The sequence below is a fragment of the Apostichopus japonicus genome, chromosome 5 (genome assembly GCF_037975245.1).
Source record: "Apostichopus japonicus isolate 1M-3 chromosome 5, ASM3797524v1, whole genome shotgun sequence".
NCBI lineage: Eukaryota > Metazoa > Echinodermata > Holothuroidea > Aspidochirotida > Stichopodidae > Apostichopus > Apostichopus japonicus.
In genome coordinates this window covers 22,586,595-22,608,766 of record NC_092565.1, presented here as the reverse complement: position 1 = coordinate 22,608,766, position 22,172 = coordinate 22,586,595, and the positions used below count along the sequence as shown (strand labels likewise).

Sequence of the window (22,172 nt, the reverse complement as noted above, 5' to 3'; positions counted from 1 at the left end):
ATAACGAAGACAGGAGTAAAACCACCAACTTTGTATTGACGGACGGGGGGGGGGGGGGGCTGGAGGGGCTGCAACCCCCTAAGCAAATATTTGTGTGAACATTCGGGCAATATGAGGAGAAATTTTTGGGCACCTACTAAAAGAAAAATATATTGCAATGTGTTTATTTAATGGTTAAACTTGTATAAATATTATCATTATTATTGTAACAACTTCCCGAAAAATTCTAACTGATATGGAATAACATGGCATATGATTGTATGTAATTGGCATGCGATGCAATAACCAATGCATGCTTATACTGTATGATATGTACTGTAGATTAAGATGTTGAAGCGTGCGAAAAATTTAGGTTATATTTTTCGGGCAAGTCGTTACAGCCCCCCCCAATCAAACTGGGTCCCTATGCCTATGTGTATGGGGGTGGTGTGGGGGGAGGGCAGAGATGTTATGTCAGCAATGGGAGGGGTGGCCCCTTCCGTTAGAGAATTGTTCGTAAAGTGGCGGGTGCTTGGATGCAGAATGGTGCTGCTATATTTTTCAGCTTTTGAAACAATGTTGAAGAATTTTCAGTTTAGGTTGTACCACAGACACATGTGATATAATTATGTACTGAACACTAGGATTTTTTTGTAATATGCTGTGTGCTAAATGGAGGGAGTGGGATAGCTGATCGCTGATTTACTCGGTTTAGTTCTATCCTTCAGTTATGTGATTCCATCGATGTTTTGACCAGATTCCACCAGAAATAGAAAGAATTATACTTTAAAAGGTCCGGAGTCAAACTGTTCGAAGCAACAAAAACATTCCCTAAGTTCATGTGTCAAACAATTCTGCTAATCCGGTGGATAATCCACGAAAGTGTCTCAAACTACAAAAGCGATGTTTCCTTGTCTAACTGTGGCAATTTTGGCCATTTTCGATAAGGATTCGAAGTTGTAAAGTTGCAATTGAAAAAGTCCGTCGGTGCAGCCACAAATGTATGACACGGTACGTGAATTTAGGGGACACGCAAAGTTATTGTAAACCACTACACACAGGTAATAGTCTAAACCAGGGTGTCCCTAAATTTATCCCCCCACGAACCCCCTGTGGATGTCAGAGTTGTCCACGAACCCCCAACTTTGCGAGACACAATCTGAGTCATTATTATACTATAATACGCATAACAGTGCTTTGTAAAACTTCATAGTGAAATATTGAACTGGTATATCATGTTGGTACAGGTTAGTGACTGCATGTTGTCACTCAACAACAATTTTCAAGCATGAATTTATGCTAACTTTGCTTGTCAGGCAAAATAGAGGTCATCTGGAATTTCCAAAATAATAATAATTACTTTGACCAACCTTTCAGTTACTTTCTCAGCTCTTTATCTTTACGACGTACTGTCATGCGTACACCAACTTCACCAAAGTCATGCGGCCTGTGTCTGTTTCATAATTCAGTTATTTATCACATGCACGGTACGGTACTACTATGGCAACATATGCTTATGGAACGCGAAAAGAGTTTATAGGTACAAGTTTTGTATTTTACTAAATTATATGATATATCAGATTTTAGTTCAACAAAAGTACTCTAGTTTTGACTTTCAGAAACTGGGTTGGACTCACGCACCCCCTGGGGGTTCATGAACCACATTTAGGGAACCCCTGGTCTAAACCATAGCTGTCACCCTTTCTCATAGAGTTGTGAGATTTAAACAATTACATTTACCTCAATGTTTAACCTTAGCAAAGCCATTTTCTTAGTTTGATTGCTGCGTTGTGACTCGTTGTATATACTTGTAACATATCTCCACTCAAGATTTCAAATGAATTATGTGTACAAAATAGATACACAAAATATATTTTTTATTGTAAGTCTGAAACAAAACATATATTATTTATATTAAGTTTTAAGAAAATGTCCAAAAATAGCATGATTTTTATAAAAACATACTTTTTCTTCCAATGAAGAAATGTCTACCCTGACACGCTTGTAACCGCAAAGAAGAATTGAGACACATTGACATGTATCAGACAACATCATTTATTTAATATAGAAAAGATAACATTCAGCATCTACATGAAAAGATATTTACAAATCAATAAATAAAATGAAATGTGATTAAAAATTTGATCTCATTTATCCAGTATATTTTAACCAAAAAGACACATACTAGAGCAAAATATGTGCAACAAAGGAGTGGTGACTTTTGTGAAAAAGTATGTGTTAAATTTGCAATTAAATGCTATAGTTAGTTTTGAGAAATTTCCATTTTCAACATCAAAGACATTTACAGTAATCCGAGTGACAAAAACAAGAGTTCATAGACCATTCCCAGTGGTCTGAGTGACTAAGTTTAGCAAAATGAATATCCACAGTGGTTTTAGAGACTAAGTTCAGCAAATAGATGATCAAAGTGGTCTGATTAAACTTACATCACACAGATTATCAAAGTGGTCTGAGTAACTAAGTTCAGCACACAGTTTATCAAAGTGGTCTTAATAACTTAGTTCAGCACACAGATTATCCAAGTGGTCTTAATGACTTAGTTCAGCACACAGATTATCTAAGTGGTCTTAGTTATACAGATCATCAAAGTCAGTTTTTCGCAATAGAACTTGTAATAGTACTCGTAAATAACAAACTAGACTTTGTTATTGCAAGTAACATACAAATGCATGACAAGGGTTTAACCGATCCAGTGCCTCCATAATTGATAATGAGCTTCACAAAATGTTCTCAGATAAAGTCTTTTAGACATTTGGAAACAATCTATCAACAAATATGGCCTGGACAAAGAATTTTTATATTAACTATGCAGACATTTTACATACTGTATTGGAGAAAACATGGACATAAACATTTACTTAATGCTTAAAAAATTGCTCTTTGGTTCAAAGAAAATCACATATCATGACTTATATTCTGTCTGAGGTCATCCTTTGACAGTATTACAGTAATCTCTCTTTTCTGCTAAGCTACCCTGAACTCTGATACATTAAAGTATCATTGAAATTGAAGAGCGGATCATAACACCCACGAATAAGAAATAAGGTTTTATTAAGATTTTAACATTTGTACAAATTTTCAAGGTATTTTGTAACTTGCTGCAAATTCAGAATTTGAAGAATTGCTTCACCAAGGTGCTGTAAATGTTTGGTATAAAAACGCAAAATACAAATAAAAGGAATTTACTTAACAAGCCGGCTGTGTGTAGAAATATCACTGTATTGACTTGAATTATGGAAAAAGTTCATTTTTAAAATATTCAATACAAATGTATTAAACTTATTTCCTAAGAAATTATTTCCAGGAAAGCAGTGAAAAAAGAAAAGACTGATCTAAACCAGGGAGTGACGATTTTTTGAAGGAATAAGGAACAATGTATTAACTTTATATCTTGTGTAAGCTGAAGTTTATTCTTTAATGCCCATTCCTTCCCTTTTCCATATATTAAACATACGCTGACCACTGGTGAACTGAAAAAGCCTTCAAAATTTAGTCATTGAGTAAAGAAAACGAAAAAATATAACAACAATTTTGATGAGAAGCAGTGAAATTTGTGAAAGCATTTTGTTTGAGGCAAAATCTTTGGTAAACATAAAAATGGAAGAAAATAAAATGTACATTTAATAAATTATTATTTCAACCACTTTTGGATCAATGTTTATGTTGAAACCATTTTTTTCAAACAGTTTCAATCAGGCAGAATACTTCAACAAGGTGGGTGTAGGATATATATATTTCATTTAAAGTTTAACATCGATGTAGAAAACAAAATCGTCTGTTTCATCAATCTTGAGGTGTAAAACAAAGTTACATATTCAGTCAGTATTTAATTCAAGGTTGGGATGGTTTGTGATACTTTGGAACCTAATGGAAATTTCTTTGATATACGATTAAGTGACAACTTCTATGATAATAAGGCCTTTTACTGATGGAACTTTGCTGATTTGCTATGGATATTCATATCACAAAAATACACAAACTCATCACCCAAATATCCAGATCCTCTCAAGGATATATCCATAAGAATGGTTCTTCTTTGTGAAAGGATATATGTGTAGGGAGTGTGTTCTTTTGTGCACTATCCACGGTATATATCCTTACAGTTAAAGGGTGCGAAGACTCGCGCAAAAAGAAACGTCTAATGCCGGTAATTTGACCTAGTTTCAAATGGGGTATAACAGAAGTGTTAAACACCACCATCGATCCCAGAAAATACACACACAGCTTGCTACCGTCGGTAATTAGACACTACAGTCAGTACATACAGCTGCGGCCAATACCCACAGCACAGTGTACAAACGATACAGCGATGGACATCTCAGGTCCAGCTAAAGATAACAATTAAGGTATCACGTTTCATTACTGTCTGCATTTTGAAGCGACACGAACAAAACGTCACTTGCAAGCAACAGAAAGTTAACTTTTTCAGATGGCCGCACGCGGTTTGGGGCGAGTCTTCAATGCCTTTAAGCCTAGTTGTGGCAATTTTGGTGAAACATATCATCCATTATCCACATCTTCCCTTGCAAATATTCATAAGCAAGGTTCTTGTTTGGGAAGGAAATAATTATGTAGTAGAAAGGACAAAGGAATTAATTTGGTTCATGAAACTTTCATTTCCTTTGTCCTTTAACCCTTACATGTATTTCTAACCGTGATAATAAGGTCAACACATAAACAAACGAACAACAACAATTTAATAACAATAATTGGGGAACAACACATATTGTACTTGATGGATGATCTGATAGGTCGTTGGTATTTACCCAAAATATGCTAGAAAATGTCAATTAATGGTCACTCAATGTGCACTTACTCTAAGAACATGAACCACTGTGTCCCTACTGTGCGTAACCACTGCCACTGTGTCCCTACTGTATGTACATGAACCACTGCCACTGTGTCCCTACTTAATGTACATGAACCACTGTTACTGTGTCCCTGCTTTATGTACATGAACCACTGCCACTGTGTCCCTACTGTACGTAACCACTGCCACTGTGTCCCTACTGTAAGTAACCACTGCCACTGTGTCCTACTGTACATGAATAAACCACTGCCACTGTGTCCCTACTGTAAGTAACCACTGCCACTGTGTCCTACTGTACATGAACCACTGCCACTGTGCCCCTACCATATCATATTTGGCAAGTAAAGACCATCTGGTGTGAAGTCTTAAATGATCTGGAACAAGAAACTAAACTGCCGACGGTCTGCATAAGAAGTAATCACTAGAACAGTCAACAGGCCATTTTTTATGACCCTCAAAAAAATAGTACCATGCCCTTATTTAAGAGGTAGAAAGGTCCTTCCCCAGGTTGATGAGTTCATCGAACGGTTCCTCCATTTTATAATAGTCTATTTTCATATGACGGAGGCCAAGAAAACCAGACCAAAAGAAAAAAAAAGCCTTAAAGCTATCAGAAGATAATTTGCATATTGTGAGGTTAATTAAACCTTTCATTCCCCTTTCTGGACCTCCAATTTCTGCAAATATTAATACCTTGTGTGACCTTCTGTGACACTACCTTTATATGAATACATAGAGCAACAGAAAAAGGAAGCATTTAGAAAATTCTTGCAGCATTTCTCAGCATTTTTTTTTCTCACTCTTGAGTAAAACAAAAAAAACCAACAAACACCTATGAAGAGTAAAAACCAATTCAAGTTTGCCACTTGCCTGTGGTTAGGGCCAAAACTTGGGAGAATATTTTCAAAACTGAAATTATGGCCAAGGGTTTGATTATTTAGTATTAGTATCCTCTTAGTATTCATTTCATATTGTGGAGGATTAATGAGTGCACTTTACATACCAAACAGTCCGTTAGGAGGCCAATATATTTATTACCACTCTGTCTAGAAGTTCACTGGCAAAAAAAGAATTTGACTGCACTTCATGTATAAGTCAGTCATTTATACAAATTACTGTTCACCCAGGTACATTAAGTAGTTAATACAAAAACAATAATCACTGCAAGAACAGAAATCAAGTTAAGGGTCATCTCTCAACCACTCCCCAATTTTCAACAGTCTACCTAACCCCTAATCCCCCAATTCTTCCCCCCCCCCTCCACCTCCCCATTCAATTTCCCCTACTTCACATCTTCACATGACTCTCCTAATAAATACCAAAATGAGTGGTAACATGTGGACTGTAGACAAAGTTTACAAATTACTTTTTTTGAAACATTTTCCTGTAATTTCAGCTGATTTATCATTATTGTTTCTTCTCCTCCTTGTACAAGATCATGATCTGTGGATATAAACTCCCCTGTAGCTGTTAGGTGCCCATAATAGCTCTGGAGGCAAGGAACACTACTCCCCCCCCCCCACCCCATTCCATACTTCCAGTTCTTTAGCAGGTTGATGCGCATTACAAGAGACTACAGATACATAAACATGTAGGTCTCCAATATGATGGAATCACCACAAAAGGAATAGGTCCTCTCCAAAGAAGGAGAAATCATAGTTCAGAACAGTGCAGAACTAACTAACTAAACTGGAAGACTGCCATAGCCTTGGACAATCCCAACATATATGACATAATAATGTAATTCAAGGACTTTTTTCTTTGAATTTCATCTTTCAAGGACTTCTTGGAAAATATCAGAATTAAAGTACTTTTCAAGGACTATCAAGGACTTTCAAATTTTTTCAAGTACCTGTGGGAACCCTGTTTCTTTAATAAAAATTCTGTCACACCTCTTACCTCTGAAAGAGAAATCCCATGCTACCCATAAGATAGCTCTCTGTTATGTAGTAAACAGAATGTCCATTCCATTTGCATGATATATACTTGTCATATTGTTTTAATATTGGCAGCATTTTCAGGAGATGCTCAAGTTACTTCAATGTGACAACATTTGCTGCTCCCCCTGGCTATCAAACATACTATAATACAGTCCCTCAAATCTGGCGAGATTCTGCATTTGATCACGCAGAGGTGTCGAACCGGAAAATTAACGTTTGAAACCACCACCCCTCCCCCATGAGAGTTTGAGGTGCATATTTAATAAGTTACAGCAAGATTGTTCCATTGTTGGCACTGAGAGCAGGTAGTATTGAACGAAAGAGAAAGGAAAGCAATATTAAAATGAGAAAAGCAGTCACAATTCAGACAAAAAGTAGGAAGGTGTGTTTCACTCGGCTGGCTATTATTATTTTTGACATCTAGTCTCGCTTAGTCGTAGATGGTACAGTAGGTATAACCTACAGTACTAGATCTTCTATCAACACCCTTACAAGTTGCATCTGAGAGAGTCCCTACTGCCTTTGGGTGAGGAGGGGATGGGGGGGAGGATGTCAAATACATCCTATCCCCCAATTATGATCCGTCTCCTCCAATTTAGGTTTGCTACACCTACAAACAACAAAACATATAGGATTGAGATGGTGGAATTTTAGTATTTGCATCACTAATGAACCACCCCCTCCCCCCTTCCTTGTTGTCAGCTTATCCCCCTAGTAGCATGTAGCCATGAGAAATTGAGACACTTAACACTTTTCCTCCTTCTGAGTTCATATTAATCTTTGTATGACCTAAGTTGACTGCACTGACCAGCTTGTCCTAAGGCCTCAATTCATGTGTGCACACTCAGTTCTATATAAAATAATATAACACAGAACACTTCTGTAAATTTCTACACATTGAAAGTAGCACATCCAAACTTTCTCCGGCTTTGAATATACAAAGTTTAACAAATCTGTTGTCTCCAGACATACTGTAAGTTTTGCAACTACTGACAAACAATACTAAACATGGATCTCCATCATCACACACCATCCTCCCTCCCCTCTCTGCCTGCCCCCCTTCCCCTACCTATTATGACAGCCAGTCCACACAATACTATATTAACCTTCTTCACTGTTAAGTGGCAATCTTCTGTAAGAATGTAGCTTCTTGGTTCTTCAAACGTAATTACACATGGATCCCCATCATCACACACCATCCTCCCTCCCCCCTCTGCCTGCCCCCCTTCCCCTACCTCTTCTGACAGCCAGTCCACACAATACTATATAAACCTTCTTCACTGTTAAGTGGCAATCTTCTGTAAGAATGTAGCTTCTTGGTTCTTCAAACGTAACTAAACATGGATCTCCATCATCACACACCATCCTCCCTCCCCCTCTGCTTCCCCCCCCCCCCACCTCTACTGACAGCCAGTCCACACAATACTACATAAACCTTCTTCACTGTTAAGTGGCAACCTTCTGTATAAAGGTACCTTCTTGATGCTTCAAAAGCCTACAGCATGTAATACCATGGATTGAGTAACATTGCTGTGCTTGATATTAGCTCATTCACTCTGTGTGTTCTCTCTCTCTGAGAAGTGCACACAAGTTCGGTATGCAGTGTCGGTGAGGCGTCATTAATGTATGTCACAGCCATTCAGAGCCTCACATTGTCGCACAGAGGGCGCTCTTTGTGTGTGATGATGTCGGCCTCGGTACAGCAGACTCCGTTCCACTGTAATTGGCAACTTCTGCCTTGACCACTCTCTGTGATAATCTGAGTTAGGGTCAAACGTTTCCAAAATATCAAAAAGAATGTTTAAATTTTTTGCAGATTAAACCGTGACAAGTAATACAATAATGATACATTGAATTGTTCATTAGCTTATCATGCAATGACTACCTGTCTACTCACTACTGTTGCACTACTTTATCTACCAAGTCTAGTAAACTGGTAGCTTTTGTTGACTTTCTTTGGGGTTTTGTTTTCTTCTTACATCATTAGTTCCTGTTCAGACCAGTTGGGAGGTTCTTTTATTGTTCTAAAGTACTAATATTATTTGGTCTTACAGGGTCAAAACCTCATACGTTATGTTTGTTCTGAGGCAAGAGCATGAACAATATTTCTGATTATCAAAACAGCAGTTTGTAAAGATGTCTGCAATATAATGTAACTTGTATAATGCATTTTGGTACCATAAAAAATATCAGTTCAATTTCTGAAACCTTCAAGAGCGATTTGTACAAAATATTAATTTAATTTGAAGGATTGTATTACTGCTCATACACTTGCAGGGTAAAGACTAAAAAACAAACGCAGTGACAAGGAAAAAGATTGTTTGCTTTTGGTTCCGCCCTTTTTCCCTCTCTTTCTTTATCTTTTAGGTTTAACCAAAGATTAATCTTTAGTTTTAAGGGGGCCATTTACGGGCAAGGAATGTTTTTGATGCCTGATGTAATGGATTCCCCCTTTCAAGGTAGTTATAAATCAAGGATACACTAGCTTGCTCCAGCTCTGACTTGCTCAGTTTGATCCCCAGAATTTCGGCAGCTATCCGTTGGAAACATAAATTAACCTGCAGAGGAGGGGAAAGAAAAAAAAAGAAGGTAAGACAAGATGTAGTTTATACTAGAGCCTGAAATATGTGAGACCTGCAGTGATAGGCGATGAGTGACTGCCGATGGTTCTGTCTGAGCAGATCTCGCAAGCAAACACAGTCGGGATTCTCTCGTGATAGATCGTTAGCATATATGTTGTATTAATGCCGCAACGGATGTACGCGTTCAAACACCTCGAAAAACAAATATCTTCCCCTTAGCCGAGGCCTAGAAATCTTTTCAAAAGCAGATGTACTGTATCTATTACAAGCCTCACCTATATTTATTTGCAAATGTATAGCTGTAGGGTGACGTTTAACTTGTCAGGCTTTAAAGCACAGTATGTGAAGAAAAGTTTAAGAAAATACTCTCCCCCCACCCCTCCCCTCCCCACACCCCCATCTTTCTTCTTTATTATTTCTCCATCTCAAATAAAATACAGTAAACTATCTGTAAAAAAGTCATACGGTCAACGAAATTACAACCAAACTTTTTAAGGACACTGTATTTACACAACAACAAAATTTAAAAAGAAAAAAAACATGCATAATTTGCTTATATATAGAGCTGAAGGCTGAATTTGCCATTATCATTAGGCTAATGTGAGGTTATACAAGCGGAAGAAAATATACTTTTTATACAACTATTATATACATTTGAACTGACCAACTTATATGCTAAAGTTATTACTTGAAAATAAACCAAAATTTAGTAGTGCATTAAAGTTCAAACTGAGATATTTTTCATTTTTCCATATCATAATATTAAAACCATCTATGCATTATCAGTATTCATGACCGAGGGTTTCTATTTTTAAGTACAGTACACTTGGAAAAGTGCCTTTCTTGTGGTTGAAAAAGTAATGTTTTGTGCTTGACTGTCTGTCAGTGAACTACTTTACAGTAAAGGTTTGCCTAGCAATTCTATCTCGAGCTTATTTTAGTGCAACCACTGTTGCTGCTGCTTTTAATAAATGCAGATTGTAATGCACGGCTTATGTAATGTGCTACATTTATCCAGGGCTTGTGTTTAGATACTGTAAGCGGATCATGAATAGATCCAGGGCTTGTGTTTAAGTACTGTAGGACGATCATGAATAGATCTGGGGCTTGTGTTTAAGGATCATGAAGTGGTTGTTTGCTTTCATCGTCAAGTTGTGTATTTTTGCTCTGTTCTTGACATATTCTGAAACATTTCTCATCCAGATTTTCTTCATATAAAGAGAAACAGAAGATTATTTAAACAGTGAAAGAACTGGTTTTGAAGGAGAGGTGATGACAAGGGATAGCAGTGAGTGGCTAATGGGTGTCTTGTACTTTCTTAGGATCATGAATACATATTCATTTCAACAGTTGCATCCTTCAATTTGCTTTCACAGTGGTCATTAGCTCTGAAGGTCGTTAGTGTTTAGCAACCCAATTTAGCTTCCTTAACTATTTGATAGAAGTTTTCAAAAGATCTTTTTTAGAGGCTTTAATCCTCTTAATTAGTCAAACTATCGAGGATTGTTAAAATAGACAATTAATTATCTCAGTGTGGAAAACTATTTTTTTTTTTTGGGGGGGGGGGGGCAGTTAATTCCTATCTGACTAAGTTCTAGCATATTTGGGGCAACACTGGTGACCTCTTTAGTAGCTGGCACTGACTCAAATGTGACATTACTAGTACAATATGTTCACGTTTTATGCAAAGGTTATAACTCAACAGATGTTGAGTGGCCTCAATAAAGTCTGCTTTTTACAAGTTTATAAAGTCATGAACACTTCAGTCCTGGCCTACATGTGTGATTCTCACCAAATATATAAAACACCTCAAGAAAGCCTACTGTTTTTAAAGTTGATATCCTTGAGCTGTTTGGTCCTGGCATGTCATAGCAGACTGGCTTAGACTGCATCACATGAATAAGAATTAGAACACAAGGTGTTTATATTTGTATACTACTGCACTGTTCATAGCCAGTGAGGATTAATGACCCTGTCCATGGCCTCTTCTCGCATGTGTGTGTGCCGCAGAAAATGACACAATGTACCTCCTCGCACGGAACGCAGCATCTGATGGTGGAATGATTAGTACCATAGGAGTAGGTATTCAACCAGCTGATTTAAACATACACTTAAAAGAAGTAAATAATTAATTAAAATGTCAAGTGAATGAGGTTGGATCTTTCTTTATCTGTTTTTCACTTACAGAGTCTCCTGTCTTGGCAGAAACAAAATGACTGGAGAAACCGTACTCCTGAGCGAGTTTGTTATGCTTGTCTGGCTTGATTGCTCTCATGTGCTCGAGATCCACTGAAATGAGAAATTTATAAGAAGTTTGAAGTGTGATACGAAAAAACAGTTTGAAATTAATTTATTTTTTGGAAATGAGGGGCGGGGGAGGGAGGGGGAGGTAGAGGGTTCATTAGGTGGTTAGAGACTGACAGGGAATCATGACTGTACATAATAATCAGCACCAAAAGTTTAATAAGATGAAAGAAAAAAAAAACACTTTTTAAACATATAATTTCAGAAGACTAATACTGTATTAAAAGAGACCAACAAAAAGCTACTATACAGGTACTGTACAGTAGGTGAATTTTTTCTTGTTAAATTGCAGCTTAAGTTGAAATTTTCCAAAGCAAACATGTTATATATATATATGCAAGGTGGATATAGTCTACACATTTTTCACACTTCTGTTTTTTTTTATGAATTTTTATGTATTCATCACCAGTGCATGGTTCTGCTTGATTCAAGAAATGTTTTTCACTGATGTACCTGTATCAAACTGGCGGCAAAGTCAAGCAAAAAGCTAACAGAAAATTTCTCAAAATTCTGTACTTTCTCCTTAATTACTGTACTCATATGAAATTAAATCTTGTCAATTTATAAATTGCATTGTTTTTGGTACAGTATAGTTCCAGTAGCCTATAAATCAGCTTGCTGTGAAAATTTACTGAAATTCCTGCAAAGATCTGTCCCTTATAGATATATTTTACAGATCTTCAATAATCATAAACTGTAGAACTAATTTCCCATATTTTTGCTGTAATAATGGGTTTCTCCCTCTCTCTCATCATTCTTACTGAATATTGTGGAATTTCGGTCCATACACAATATAGTTGAAAGAATATTTATACATACATGTATGTGTGCATTAGAACAAATGCTTGTCAGAGCACGAAAATTACAAATTTCTATTTGTTACAAACTTCAGGGATTTCTAATAGCCTATCAGGACTTGAACATTATTGAAAATAGCTTCCTAGACCTAACCATGCAGTGTTTTGAAGGGAACAACTTGTTTCCGCACAAGCTGATTACCAAGCGTTATTTAAGTAAAACTCAAAGCAAAGTGTAAGAAAGAGATTATTGTTTACAACCTGTGAACAATTGGATGGAACATTGTATCGAATGGCAGAGCTTAAGACAAGAGGTGTTTTTACACTACATCCGGATCAGATCCCCTGATGTTATTCCAAAACTTACTGGTTTGGATATTTACGAGTGACGAGCTTACCTGTCTCCTCACAACCTTAGCACCTCATTCTACCGTGCCTATAAAGTCCTGGTAAATAAATAACACTGTGCGCCCTCTATGACCGGACCCCCCTTCCGGTCCCTCCTCCTTTCTCATGAGACCATTCCTAAAGAGTGGCCTCACGGACACGGGAGTGGGGGTGGCAAGGTCTGGCCACCCCCAACGACCCCCGTCGAGTTAACTTCCCAAAGTGAACCCCTAACAAAAAATTCACTGACGCCTTCTTAGCAGGGGGGAGTGTAACCCTCCCCGGCGCAGCGGGAAGGGGGGACACTCTCCTGAACCCTGCAGGCGGAACTACCCCTTACACTAACAAGGAGCCTAAAGATTTACGGTCCGCCACTTGTTACCCTTAGATCAACTTAGGTGAGAACGTAAGTGAAAGACTATGTACGCAAACGCATACGGAAACACATAGGTACACTCACCGATAGACATAGTCGATGGCTCTCTGGTGGATGGTGGTTCTGTCTATCTGGTGTGAAGCTCGGAGTCATGAGTCAAGTCGAGCGACCGCTCCTCCGTCCGGCTGTGTCCCACCACCCTCTCGGGGGAGGGAGGCGGGAATGGAGACAGGTAAGCTCGTCACTCGTAAATATCCAAACCAGTAAGTTTTGGAATATTTACTTCGCTCCTCGCTTACCTGTCTCCTCACAACCTTAGCACCGAGTGGCACTGCCCGATGGTGGGAGGCCCGAGGGGTGGGACCTGTTACCCACCGGACCTCGCATCACCGCGCTACCAAATGCCGCTTCGGCGTGTAAAGTGTCGGTCAAGTAGCAGGCGACGAACGTAGTTGGAGTTTTCCACGCTGCTGCTTTGAGTATGTCCTCTACCGGGATGCCGGCGAATAGGGCTGTAGAGGCCGCGACCCCTCTGACGTCGTGAGCCCTTGGTCGGGAGGTCCCCGATGTGAACGGGCGTATGATCTCTACTAGCCACCTGGATAGAGTGTCTTTGGAGGCCGCTGCGTAGGGTGGTCGTGGTATGATGAAGAGAGAAGTTGATTGTCTTAACTTCTCTGTCTTGTTCAGGTACCATTTCAGTGCCCTGACTGGACACCATCGTTTGTCCTCGGCTACTGATGACATGGTCTTAATTTCCGGGATGAAAATGTCTCCTGGCAAGAAGGTCAAGGTCTGGTTCTTTGCAATAAATGACGGGTCTGGAACCATCCTCACCCCGTGGCCCTCAAATCTGATGTGATTCTGCTTGGTGGATAGGGCGTGGAGGCAACTCCTCCTTCTTGCTGACGCAACTGCGACGAGGAAGAGTGTCTTTTTTGTGAGGGCAGCCAGGGAGGCGTTAGCCATTGGTTCGTATGGTGGTCCTGCCAGGGCATGTAACACTGCTGAGAGTCCCCAGGAGGGGGCCAGCCGTCTGATCTGTGGGCGACGATTCGCCATGCCTTTGATGAGTTGTGCAATGTACGGGTTATTGCTCAGTGTGGAGCCATCTGGGAAGCCCTGGTGGATGGCAGCGATGGCCGACCTGTAATTCCTGATAGTGGAGACTTGTTTCCATTCTCCGAAGAGTGAGAGGAGGAACTCGGCTATCTGTGTCACAGAGGCAGCAGGCAGCAGTATCTGTCTCGGTCGGCACCATTGGTCGAACTTCCGCAGACGGGAATCGTAAGTCGCTGCGGTCGTTCCCCTTCTAGCGTCGGCTGCCATCGCGGCAGCTGCTTCTGAAAAGCCTCTCTGTCGTAGGGAAGACCGGACAGCCTCCAGGCAACTAATTGTAACCCCTTGATGTCTGGGTGGGAGAGAGTTCCCTGTCTCTGGGACAGTAGGTGGGGCTTGTCCGGTAGACTCACTGGGACGTCCATGAGGAGTTGGGGGATCTCGGCGAACCAGGGTCTGCGAGGCCAGAACGGGGCTATTAGTGTGAACCTGCCCTTGGAGTTCCGAATTTTCCTGAGGACTTGTCCGATCATACATAGCGGCGGGAAGATGTACGCATCCATGTGGTCCCAGGAGAGGGACATTGCGTCCGTGTGGTAGGCCAGGGGGTGGAATCGTCTGGAACAGAAGGTCTGGAGTTTGTTGTTCTTGTGTGTTGCGAACAGGTCTATCGTGGGCCTGCCGAAGATCGAAAAGATTCTGTCGCAAGTCTCCTGTTCCAGAGACCATTCGTTGGGGTCTATATGCCCCCTGGATAGGGCGTCCGCCATCACGTTGAGCTTGCCTGCGATGTGGGAAGCCCTTAGGATCGTGCCGGAGTCCTCGGCCGCTGTTATCACCTCCCACGCGAGTCGGCACAGTCTCTCTGAGCGGGTGCCCCCCTGCCGATTGATGTAGGCCACCACTGTCGTGTTGTCGGTGAAGATTGTGGTTATCGTTCCCTGTACGTGGTCGTTGAAAGCTTCCAGGGCTCTTTTGACCGCCATCATCTCCAGGATGTTGATGTGGAGAGATGTTTCTGTTTGGGACCACGTCCCCCATGCTGTGCGATTGCTCCAGTGAGCTCCCCATCCGGACAGTGACGCGTCCGTCGTTATCGATGTCATTGGTAGCTGTATCGCAAAGGGTACCCCTGAACTCCAGTTGTTTGGGTCGAGCCACCATCGAAAGTGTTGTGTGACCTCCTCTGACCTGTAGATGAGCGTTGTTTTGTCTGGGTCTGTAGGGTCTGCGGACCTCAGCAGGTGCAGTTGCAGAGGTCGCATGTGTAGCCTGCACAGTCTCACTATATCGACGAGGCTGGCCATGAGTCCCAGGGCCCGGAGCCATGTCCCCGTTGGTGACCCCCGGTGTGCCAAGATCTGTTGTGTGGTCGCCTTGACTGCCGCGACTCTTTCTTCTGAGGGTCGGGCTACCCCGGTGGTGAAGTCCAGTATGGCCCCGAGGAACTGGATCGTCTGGGAGGGTGATAGCCGTGATTTCTTCTGGTTCACGATCCAGCCCAGTTCTTGAAGGGTCTGGAGCGTTTTGTGGACGTTGTTGGTTGCTTCCGATAGACTGTTCCCTACTACCAACCAGTCGTCTAGATATACGTAGAGGGTGACCCCTCTTTTTCTGAGGTAGGCGACTACTGCTCCCGCGACTCTCGTGAAGGTTCTGGGAGCCGTGGCTAGGCCGAATGGGAGCGCCCGGAACTGGTAGTCTTGTTCTGCGTACCGGAACGCTAGGAATCGTCGGTGTTCTTTGTGTATCAAGATGTGCAGGTAGGCGTCCCGTAAGTCTACGGTCGCCGCCCACATGCCCTTTCTGAGTAGGGGTAATATTAAGTTTAAGGTCTCCATACGGAAGTGTTTTGGTCTGATGTGTTTTGTGTTCAGGGGTTTTAGGTTTAGGATGGGACGCCAGGTGCCGTCCCGTTTTTTGGTCAGAAAAAAGGAGGACCGGAAGAGTGGTCCCGTCTCTTCCGGAACTCTTGTAATTGCCTGCTTGGCCAGCAGGGCCAGAATTTCCCCTTCTAGGGCTAAGCGTTTGACGGGGTCCGTGGGTGTGAGTGTCTGCCTTCCTCCGCCCCCGAAAGGTGGGCTGGAGGAGAATTCTATTTTGTACCCGTGTTTGACTGTGTCCAACACCCACTTGTCCCCGCCAATAAATTCCCATTGCTGGGAGAAGTTTGTTAGTCTCCCCCCCACCGGCGGAATGGCCGCGGTGAGGTGGGCACCCCTAGGGCTGGGCGGCGAACGCTGGTCGATTGGAGGAGCGGTCACTGTCCCGTCTGGTCGACGTGGAGCCTCTGCCTCCTCTGGGGGCCCAGGGGCGGGTTGGACGGAAGGCTGCCCCCCGGCTTCGGCCTCTGAGAGCTCCTCTGCTCATAGATTTGGCGGGTGCTGCTCTCGTTCCCCTAGGTGCTCTGCTCTCCCTCGGGCGGAAGGGTCTGGTTCTCTGGGTAGGTGGGGGTCGGAATTCTGATTTGGCCAGAGTCTCCCTTCGGGCTACCTCTTCCTGGAGTTTCTTTTGGAAGCAGCCCGCAAAAAGGTCTTCCCCGAGGATTGGTAGTTCCAGCATTCTGTCCTTCGCCTCCGTCGAAGGCCAGTGGATGGCGGAGACGATGTTTTGTCTACGGGCCTTAACGGACCTGGTAGCGACCCTTGCAAATTGATCGTACGCGAGTCTGACGAGGGGGCCCAGCAGCAGGAGGAGCTGGCCCGCTTCGTCCCTGGATACTTGGCTGCTGTCCTCAGGGAGCTGTTGGTGGTGTCGCATAAGGACTTCGGCTGATAGCATTAGTACCGATGCGAACTTCATGCCCGAACGGGCTGCCATGTCCACCTCTACCAAAAGCTCTTCTAGCTTCCTCTGGTCCGGGGTCTTGAACACGTGTGTGGATGAGGCCCCTTGTTCGGCTTTTAATCTCTCCTTGGCCTCCTGGGGAATGGTTGGGCATCTGAATAGATCCTTCCATGCCTCGTCAGGTACCCTGACCGCTCTATCTGCCCTGGCCGGGAAGGCCGTCCACTTGGTCTTGTTGGCAATGGCCTCAAATCTGTCATAACAGGTTGCGTCTACTGGTATGGTAGTTTTGGGCTTATATGACGCTTCGCCGGTCGCCGTCAATTTTGATACCCGGCCCGCCTTCTGCGGTTGCGTCTCGGGTTCCTCGAACCCCAGGTGTCGTCTGAATATGTCTGCCGCCCGTGTTATTAGCTCCTGTGGGAGGGCTCCTCCTGTCACGGGTGCTTCCTCCGGTTCGTAATTGTGACCAAAGCTGTCCTCCATAGGATCGTAGTCGAGAGGATCTGGATCTATGGGCTCCCCTTCGTCCTCCAAGCCGGAAAGATTCACCGACGCTCTGCAATCCAGAGCGTCCGGGTCCGGGGCCGGTTGCGGGGCCATGGTCGATACGGGGCTGGTAGGGCCCGGTGCCACGTCGGCTACCGTGGACGTCCTTTGCTCCAGCAGGGGCCGTAGCAGGCCGGTGAGTTTGGAAAGCCAAGCTGGTTCCTCTTCCTGACGCCGTCTCGGGGACCGGCGCCTCCTCTTGGATCTTCTGTATCCATCGTCGGAAGAGTCCGAGGACTCGTCGGAGATTGGAGAGTATCTCTTCCTCTCTCTACGTCTTGGGGATCTTGTATGCGACCCCGATCTCTCCCTTCTGGGTCGGCGGGAGGACTCTCTCTCCCTACTTTCTCGGGCCGGGATCTCCGTCGGAACCCGCCTCTCCGGCTCCCTGTCCGGCTCCCTGGAACGGGGCCGGCTCCGTCTCCGCGTCCCCTCGGTTGCTCTCTCTTTAGGACCCGAGCCTCCCACGGCCGAGGGGCCGCGCTCTGTGGGTCTGTTTAGCTGCGGCCCGGACTGAGACGGAGTCTCCAGCCCGGCCGAGCTGTGCCTCTGCTTTGGAGGTCTTTTCCTGGCAGGAGCCTTGCCTTTGCTCCTGCCCTTCCCTCTGGCCGTAACTGATCCGGACGTAGCCGGGGCCGTTAGGGGAATTCTTTCTCTTTCTCTTTCCTCTCTCTCTACCTCTTTCTCTCCTTCGGCCCTCTCCTGGCCACTCTCCTCCACCTCTCTCTCTACTACTCCCTCCTCCTCTCTATCTCCCGTTATTCCTGGAGCCTCCGGCGCCCCGATTGCGCTCGGGATCGAGTCCAGCCTTCCCTGGAGCTTGCTACGTAAGCCCTCAAGCCACAGGTCGATGTCCTGCCACTGAGCTGGTGTAAACTTAATACACACCAGGCAGGGGTCTCGTCGAGTGCAGGATCTGCATTTTGGACAAAGGTCGTGTTCGTCCCAGGCTCTGCCTGGGCGAAACATAGAGCAGTTGATGCACTTCAATGGATTGCGTGACATGCTGAATAACCGGATTAAGGAAGATTACTTCTTAGTGATAAATGAACAACAATAGAAGCTTAACGTAAGAGGGGAGAACTAGGGAGGGAATTAGGCTTAGGTGGAGCGTAGCGTAACCTAGCAACGGTAAACAAGGTAACGCTACGGGGTGGCCTAACATGAAAATGCAAGCTGAAACAAAAATGAGAGAGCGAGAAATACATACGAAAAAGAGTGAATATATGTGAGCAATATGAATCCCCAAAAGGGGGACGAGAGAAACTAATTGGGGGGAAGAAAGCTAGTAAACAAGCTAAGAAAACACAAAAACAACAACACGCTATAGCGTGGGGAGGAATAGGGCGGGAACCTAGGCAGTTTCGCGGAACTGCTAACCCCGCCGCAAACCAACCCGAGGAGGAAACGCACTACGAAAACAGTCCCCAAAACCCTCCCTTTTTGATAAAAAGGATACTTATCGGTCAGGAAAGGACTGTCAAACTTCTAAAGATCCGAAGCTAAAAAACTTCCGGCGATCGTCGAAGAAAACCAAGACAATTTTCCAAGGAAACTATCCACAAGAAAAATATGCGTGTAGGCACTTGGAATGGTAGAATGAAAAAGGAGGAGGGACCGGAAGGGGGGTCCGGTCATAGAGGGCGCACAGTGTTATTTATTTACCAGGACTTTATAGGCACGGTAGAATGAGGTGCTAAGGTTGTGAGGAGACAGGTAAGCGAGGAGCGAAGTAAATATCAAAGGATCATCTCTCCATGGGGTAAACTTATGCATTGATCCGAAGAGTTGTACTCTGATCCTCCCCCGCTATTCACCGGATGTTGGTAAAAACATCCGATTGGAAATGTCACAAATGTGTCATGTGCAGCTGTGGATCGCGTAGTACGTATACTCCAAAACTTTCGTTGTCATGGTTGCATAGCCTTAGGGTGACAATACTACGCTATGTATGGCCCACAAGCACTCAATCTACTTAAGAATTAGCACATGCATGATACAGGACTGGAATTTCATGTGAGAATACATGTGACGTAATGAGGTCACTGGATATCTCTTGTCACTGTTGATACGGGAGTGTTTCAGATCCTGACGTAGAGATCTGATCTGGATCTAGTGTGAAAGCACCCAAGGTTTGCAAATTTCTTCTACAGTACTTAATTTAGTTTCCTCCATTATCGTTGCATGCATGATGGGCTTATAGTATTACAGCTACAGGGCTTTATACTAATTTACTGCACAAGAGTAAAAGTAGAGAACTATGATAAAGTGTTTACTATTTACATATAATGCATGTACTGCATGTTCTGTACTACTTAAATTGCAAAATATAGCAATAAGTCACCAGAGTGATTTTGAAATGTATGATATACAGGTATGATATGCCCATATTAAAGTATTGTAATATGTGGATTATGTACAGTCCTGAGAAGAAGGGGAGAGGGGGTGGGGTAAGTGTCAAGGGACTACAGAGCAAAGCCAAAGGTCAACAAATGGAACCTGTGAAAATATATGGGACAAGGAATTTTCTGTAAAATTCTTGAAGTAGTATGAGGGCTGCAAGAAGTTGGGGCTGGTGACACGTTTCCCTGTGGTCCCACCTGGCCTTTGAGGTCCCACTTTGACCATGAGGTACTACCTGGCTCTTGATGTCCCACCTGGCCCCTGAGGTCCCACCTGGCCCCTGATGTCCCACCTGGCCTTTGAGGTCCCACCTTGACCATGAGTTACCACCTGGCCCATGAGGTCTCACCTGGCCCATGAGGCCCCACCTGGCCCTTGAGGTCCCACCTGGCCATTGAGGTACCACCTGGCCCATGAGGTACTACCTGGCCCACGAGGTACCACCTGGCCCATGAGGTACCACGTGGCCCATTAAGACAGGAACTACCTGGCCCTTGAGGTCCCTCCTAGCTCTTGAGGTCCCTGAGCCGATGTACAGTATTAGGTACTGTACATGTGTTGTTTAAACTGTTGTGTGCCATGTACACAATAAAAAATATCAAGTTTACAATACGTACAGTACCATGTAAATATCTTTTGGAACATCATCATCGTTAGTCAGCCTTTTGTCTCTCTGTACATGTACCAAGAATACTCGCGCAAGCATAATGTACAGTACTACTGTACAACACTGTAGGATGATGCTCAAACAAAAGATGTTAATTAGTTGAAACCTTTAAGAAATACATTCAACAGCTAACCACGTGGGGAAGCATACAGTAGTTATTACAATGAATATCACTTTAGGACATCACAGACAAACTCTCTCCAAACATTATCATTGCTGGCATTCCCATACACTGTTCATATACTGTATGTATGTAGAGTAAGATATTGATAGCGCCACCTTTACAAGATTGGTCTCAACATCTGAACATTGGCTCGGCACGAATCATAGTTTATGGCTGATTTACCAGTACAAGTTTTAAGTACCCACATGCTAAATTATGCCAATGAACTGTAGTCAGTTTCTGTCTTATGGAGTACATTTTAATTTATAGCCTGACTGATTTTGCCAGTGCTATTTATCATCCTGTCACACTGTATACAGTGTATCATACATTACTGTATCATACATTACTAACGATACCGGATTCATTTTCACAGTTCCATCCTCTGACAGTTTCAGCATCCTCAATCAACACAGAAAGTCTCGCTACTGTAGTACAGTTGTATCTTATACTGTAAACGGTCCAAAGACATGTTTGTTTCAAGGTTTGTATATGGTCCAATACTAATAATAATAATCATGATGATCATGTAGGCTTGAATTTAAAACATTTCATTGCTATCCTCAAACCACTGCCAGGATATTTAATTGTGTATAGAATATATAACATTCATGAAAGTCTGGGATGAAGTTAAATATCAGAACATTCCTGCAGAAAAGTACAGAAATTCCGAAAGATGCGTGTTCTTTACTTAGCAGCTGAAAATCCTTGCCCCCCCCCCCTGCCCCCCTCGCCGCCTCACCCCCGCCCTGTCCTATTCCTCCTCTTTTGTTTTCCCAATTTATTATTGTGAACAATACATACAGAACACCCAACAATATCACAAACTATATGAAACATTGTAACATTTTCTATGGAATTCACCCAGCCCTTTACCTATATAGCACTGTACATACCTATATATTTAGCAATATTCTACCAAATGAAAATTATCTGTGATATAACTTTACAAATTATTTCAAACTACAGTAAATGTCGTGTCCCTGTTAACATTGTTTCCCCTCTACAATGCAGTACCCACATGTCCGGTAGATTCTATTTCTGTTTTCGCAGTTCACCAGGGAATAACGTAAATTGCATGTTGTCAAAGTCTTTTAATTTTTTTTGCGGGGGTAGTTGGGAGACTAGCAGCACTTACGAAAACAAAATAGAGGCTTAAAGCAGTAGTACTAATGTTTGTCTTTTCTCCCTCCCCATCTCTCTCTCTCACTCTCTGTCTCTCTCTTGCTCTGGACACTATAATTGGGTTTGTACAAACAGTGTCAACATGCAACAGAAGACAAGGAAGATGCCTTACTCAGTAGAACATAATAATTACAGTAGAGGCTTTATAAAAAGTCACACTTGT

The 22,172-nt window shown here is 42.9% G+C and overlaps 1 protein-coding gene across 1 annotated transcript in view; it reads right to left on the bottom strand.

Moving 5' to 3' along the window:
• Positions 1–2,018: 2,018 nt before the first annotated feature.
• Positions 2,019–22,172, bottom strand: part of LOC139968074 (ras-related protein Rab-28-like) — a 35,941-nt gene continuing 15,787 nt past the window's right edge. Inside the window, exons 5-7 of the mRNA XM_071972418.1 lie at positions 11,518–11,621; positions 9,231–9,308; positions 2,019–8,499 (exon numbers count right to left, since the gene is read on the bottom strand). Coding sequence (XP_071828519.1) covers positions 8,398–8,499; positions 9,231–9,308; positions 11,518–11,621 — 284 coding nt within the window. The 3' untranslated portion in view covers positions 2,019–8,397. The remainder of the gene's footprint in view (positions 8,500–9,230; positions 9,309–11,517; positions 11,622–22,172) is intronic.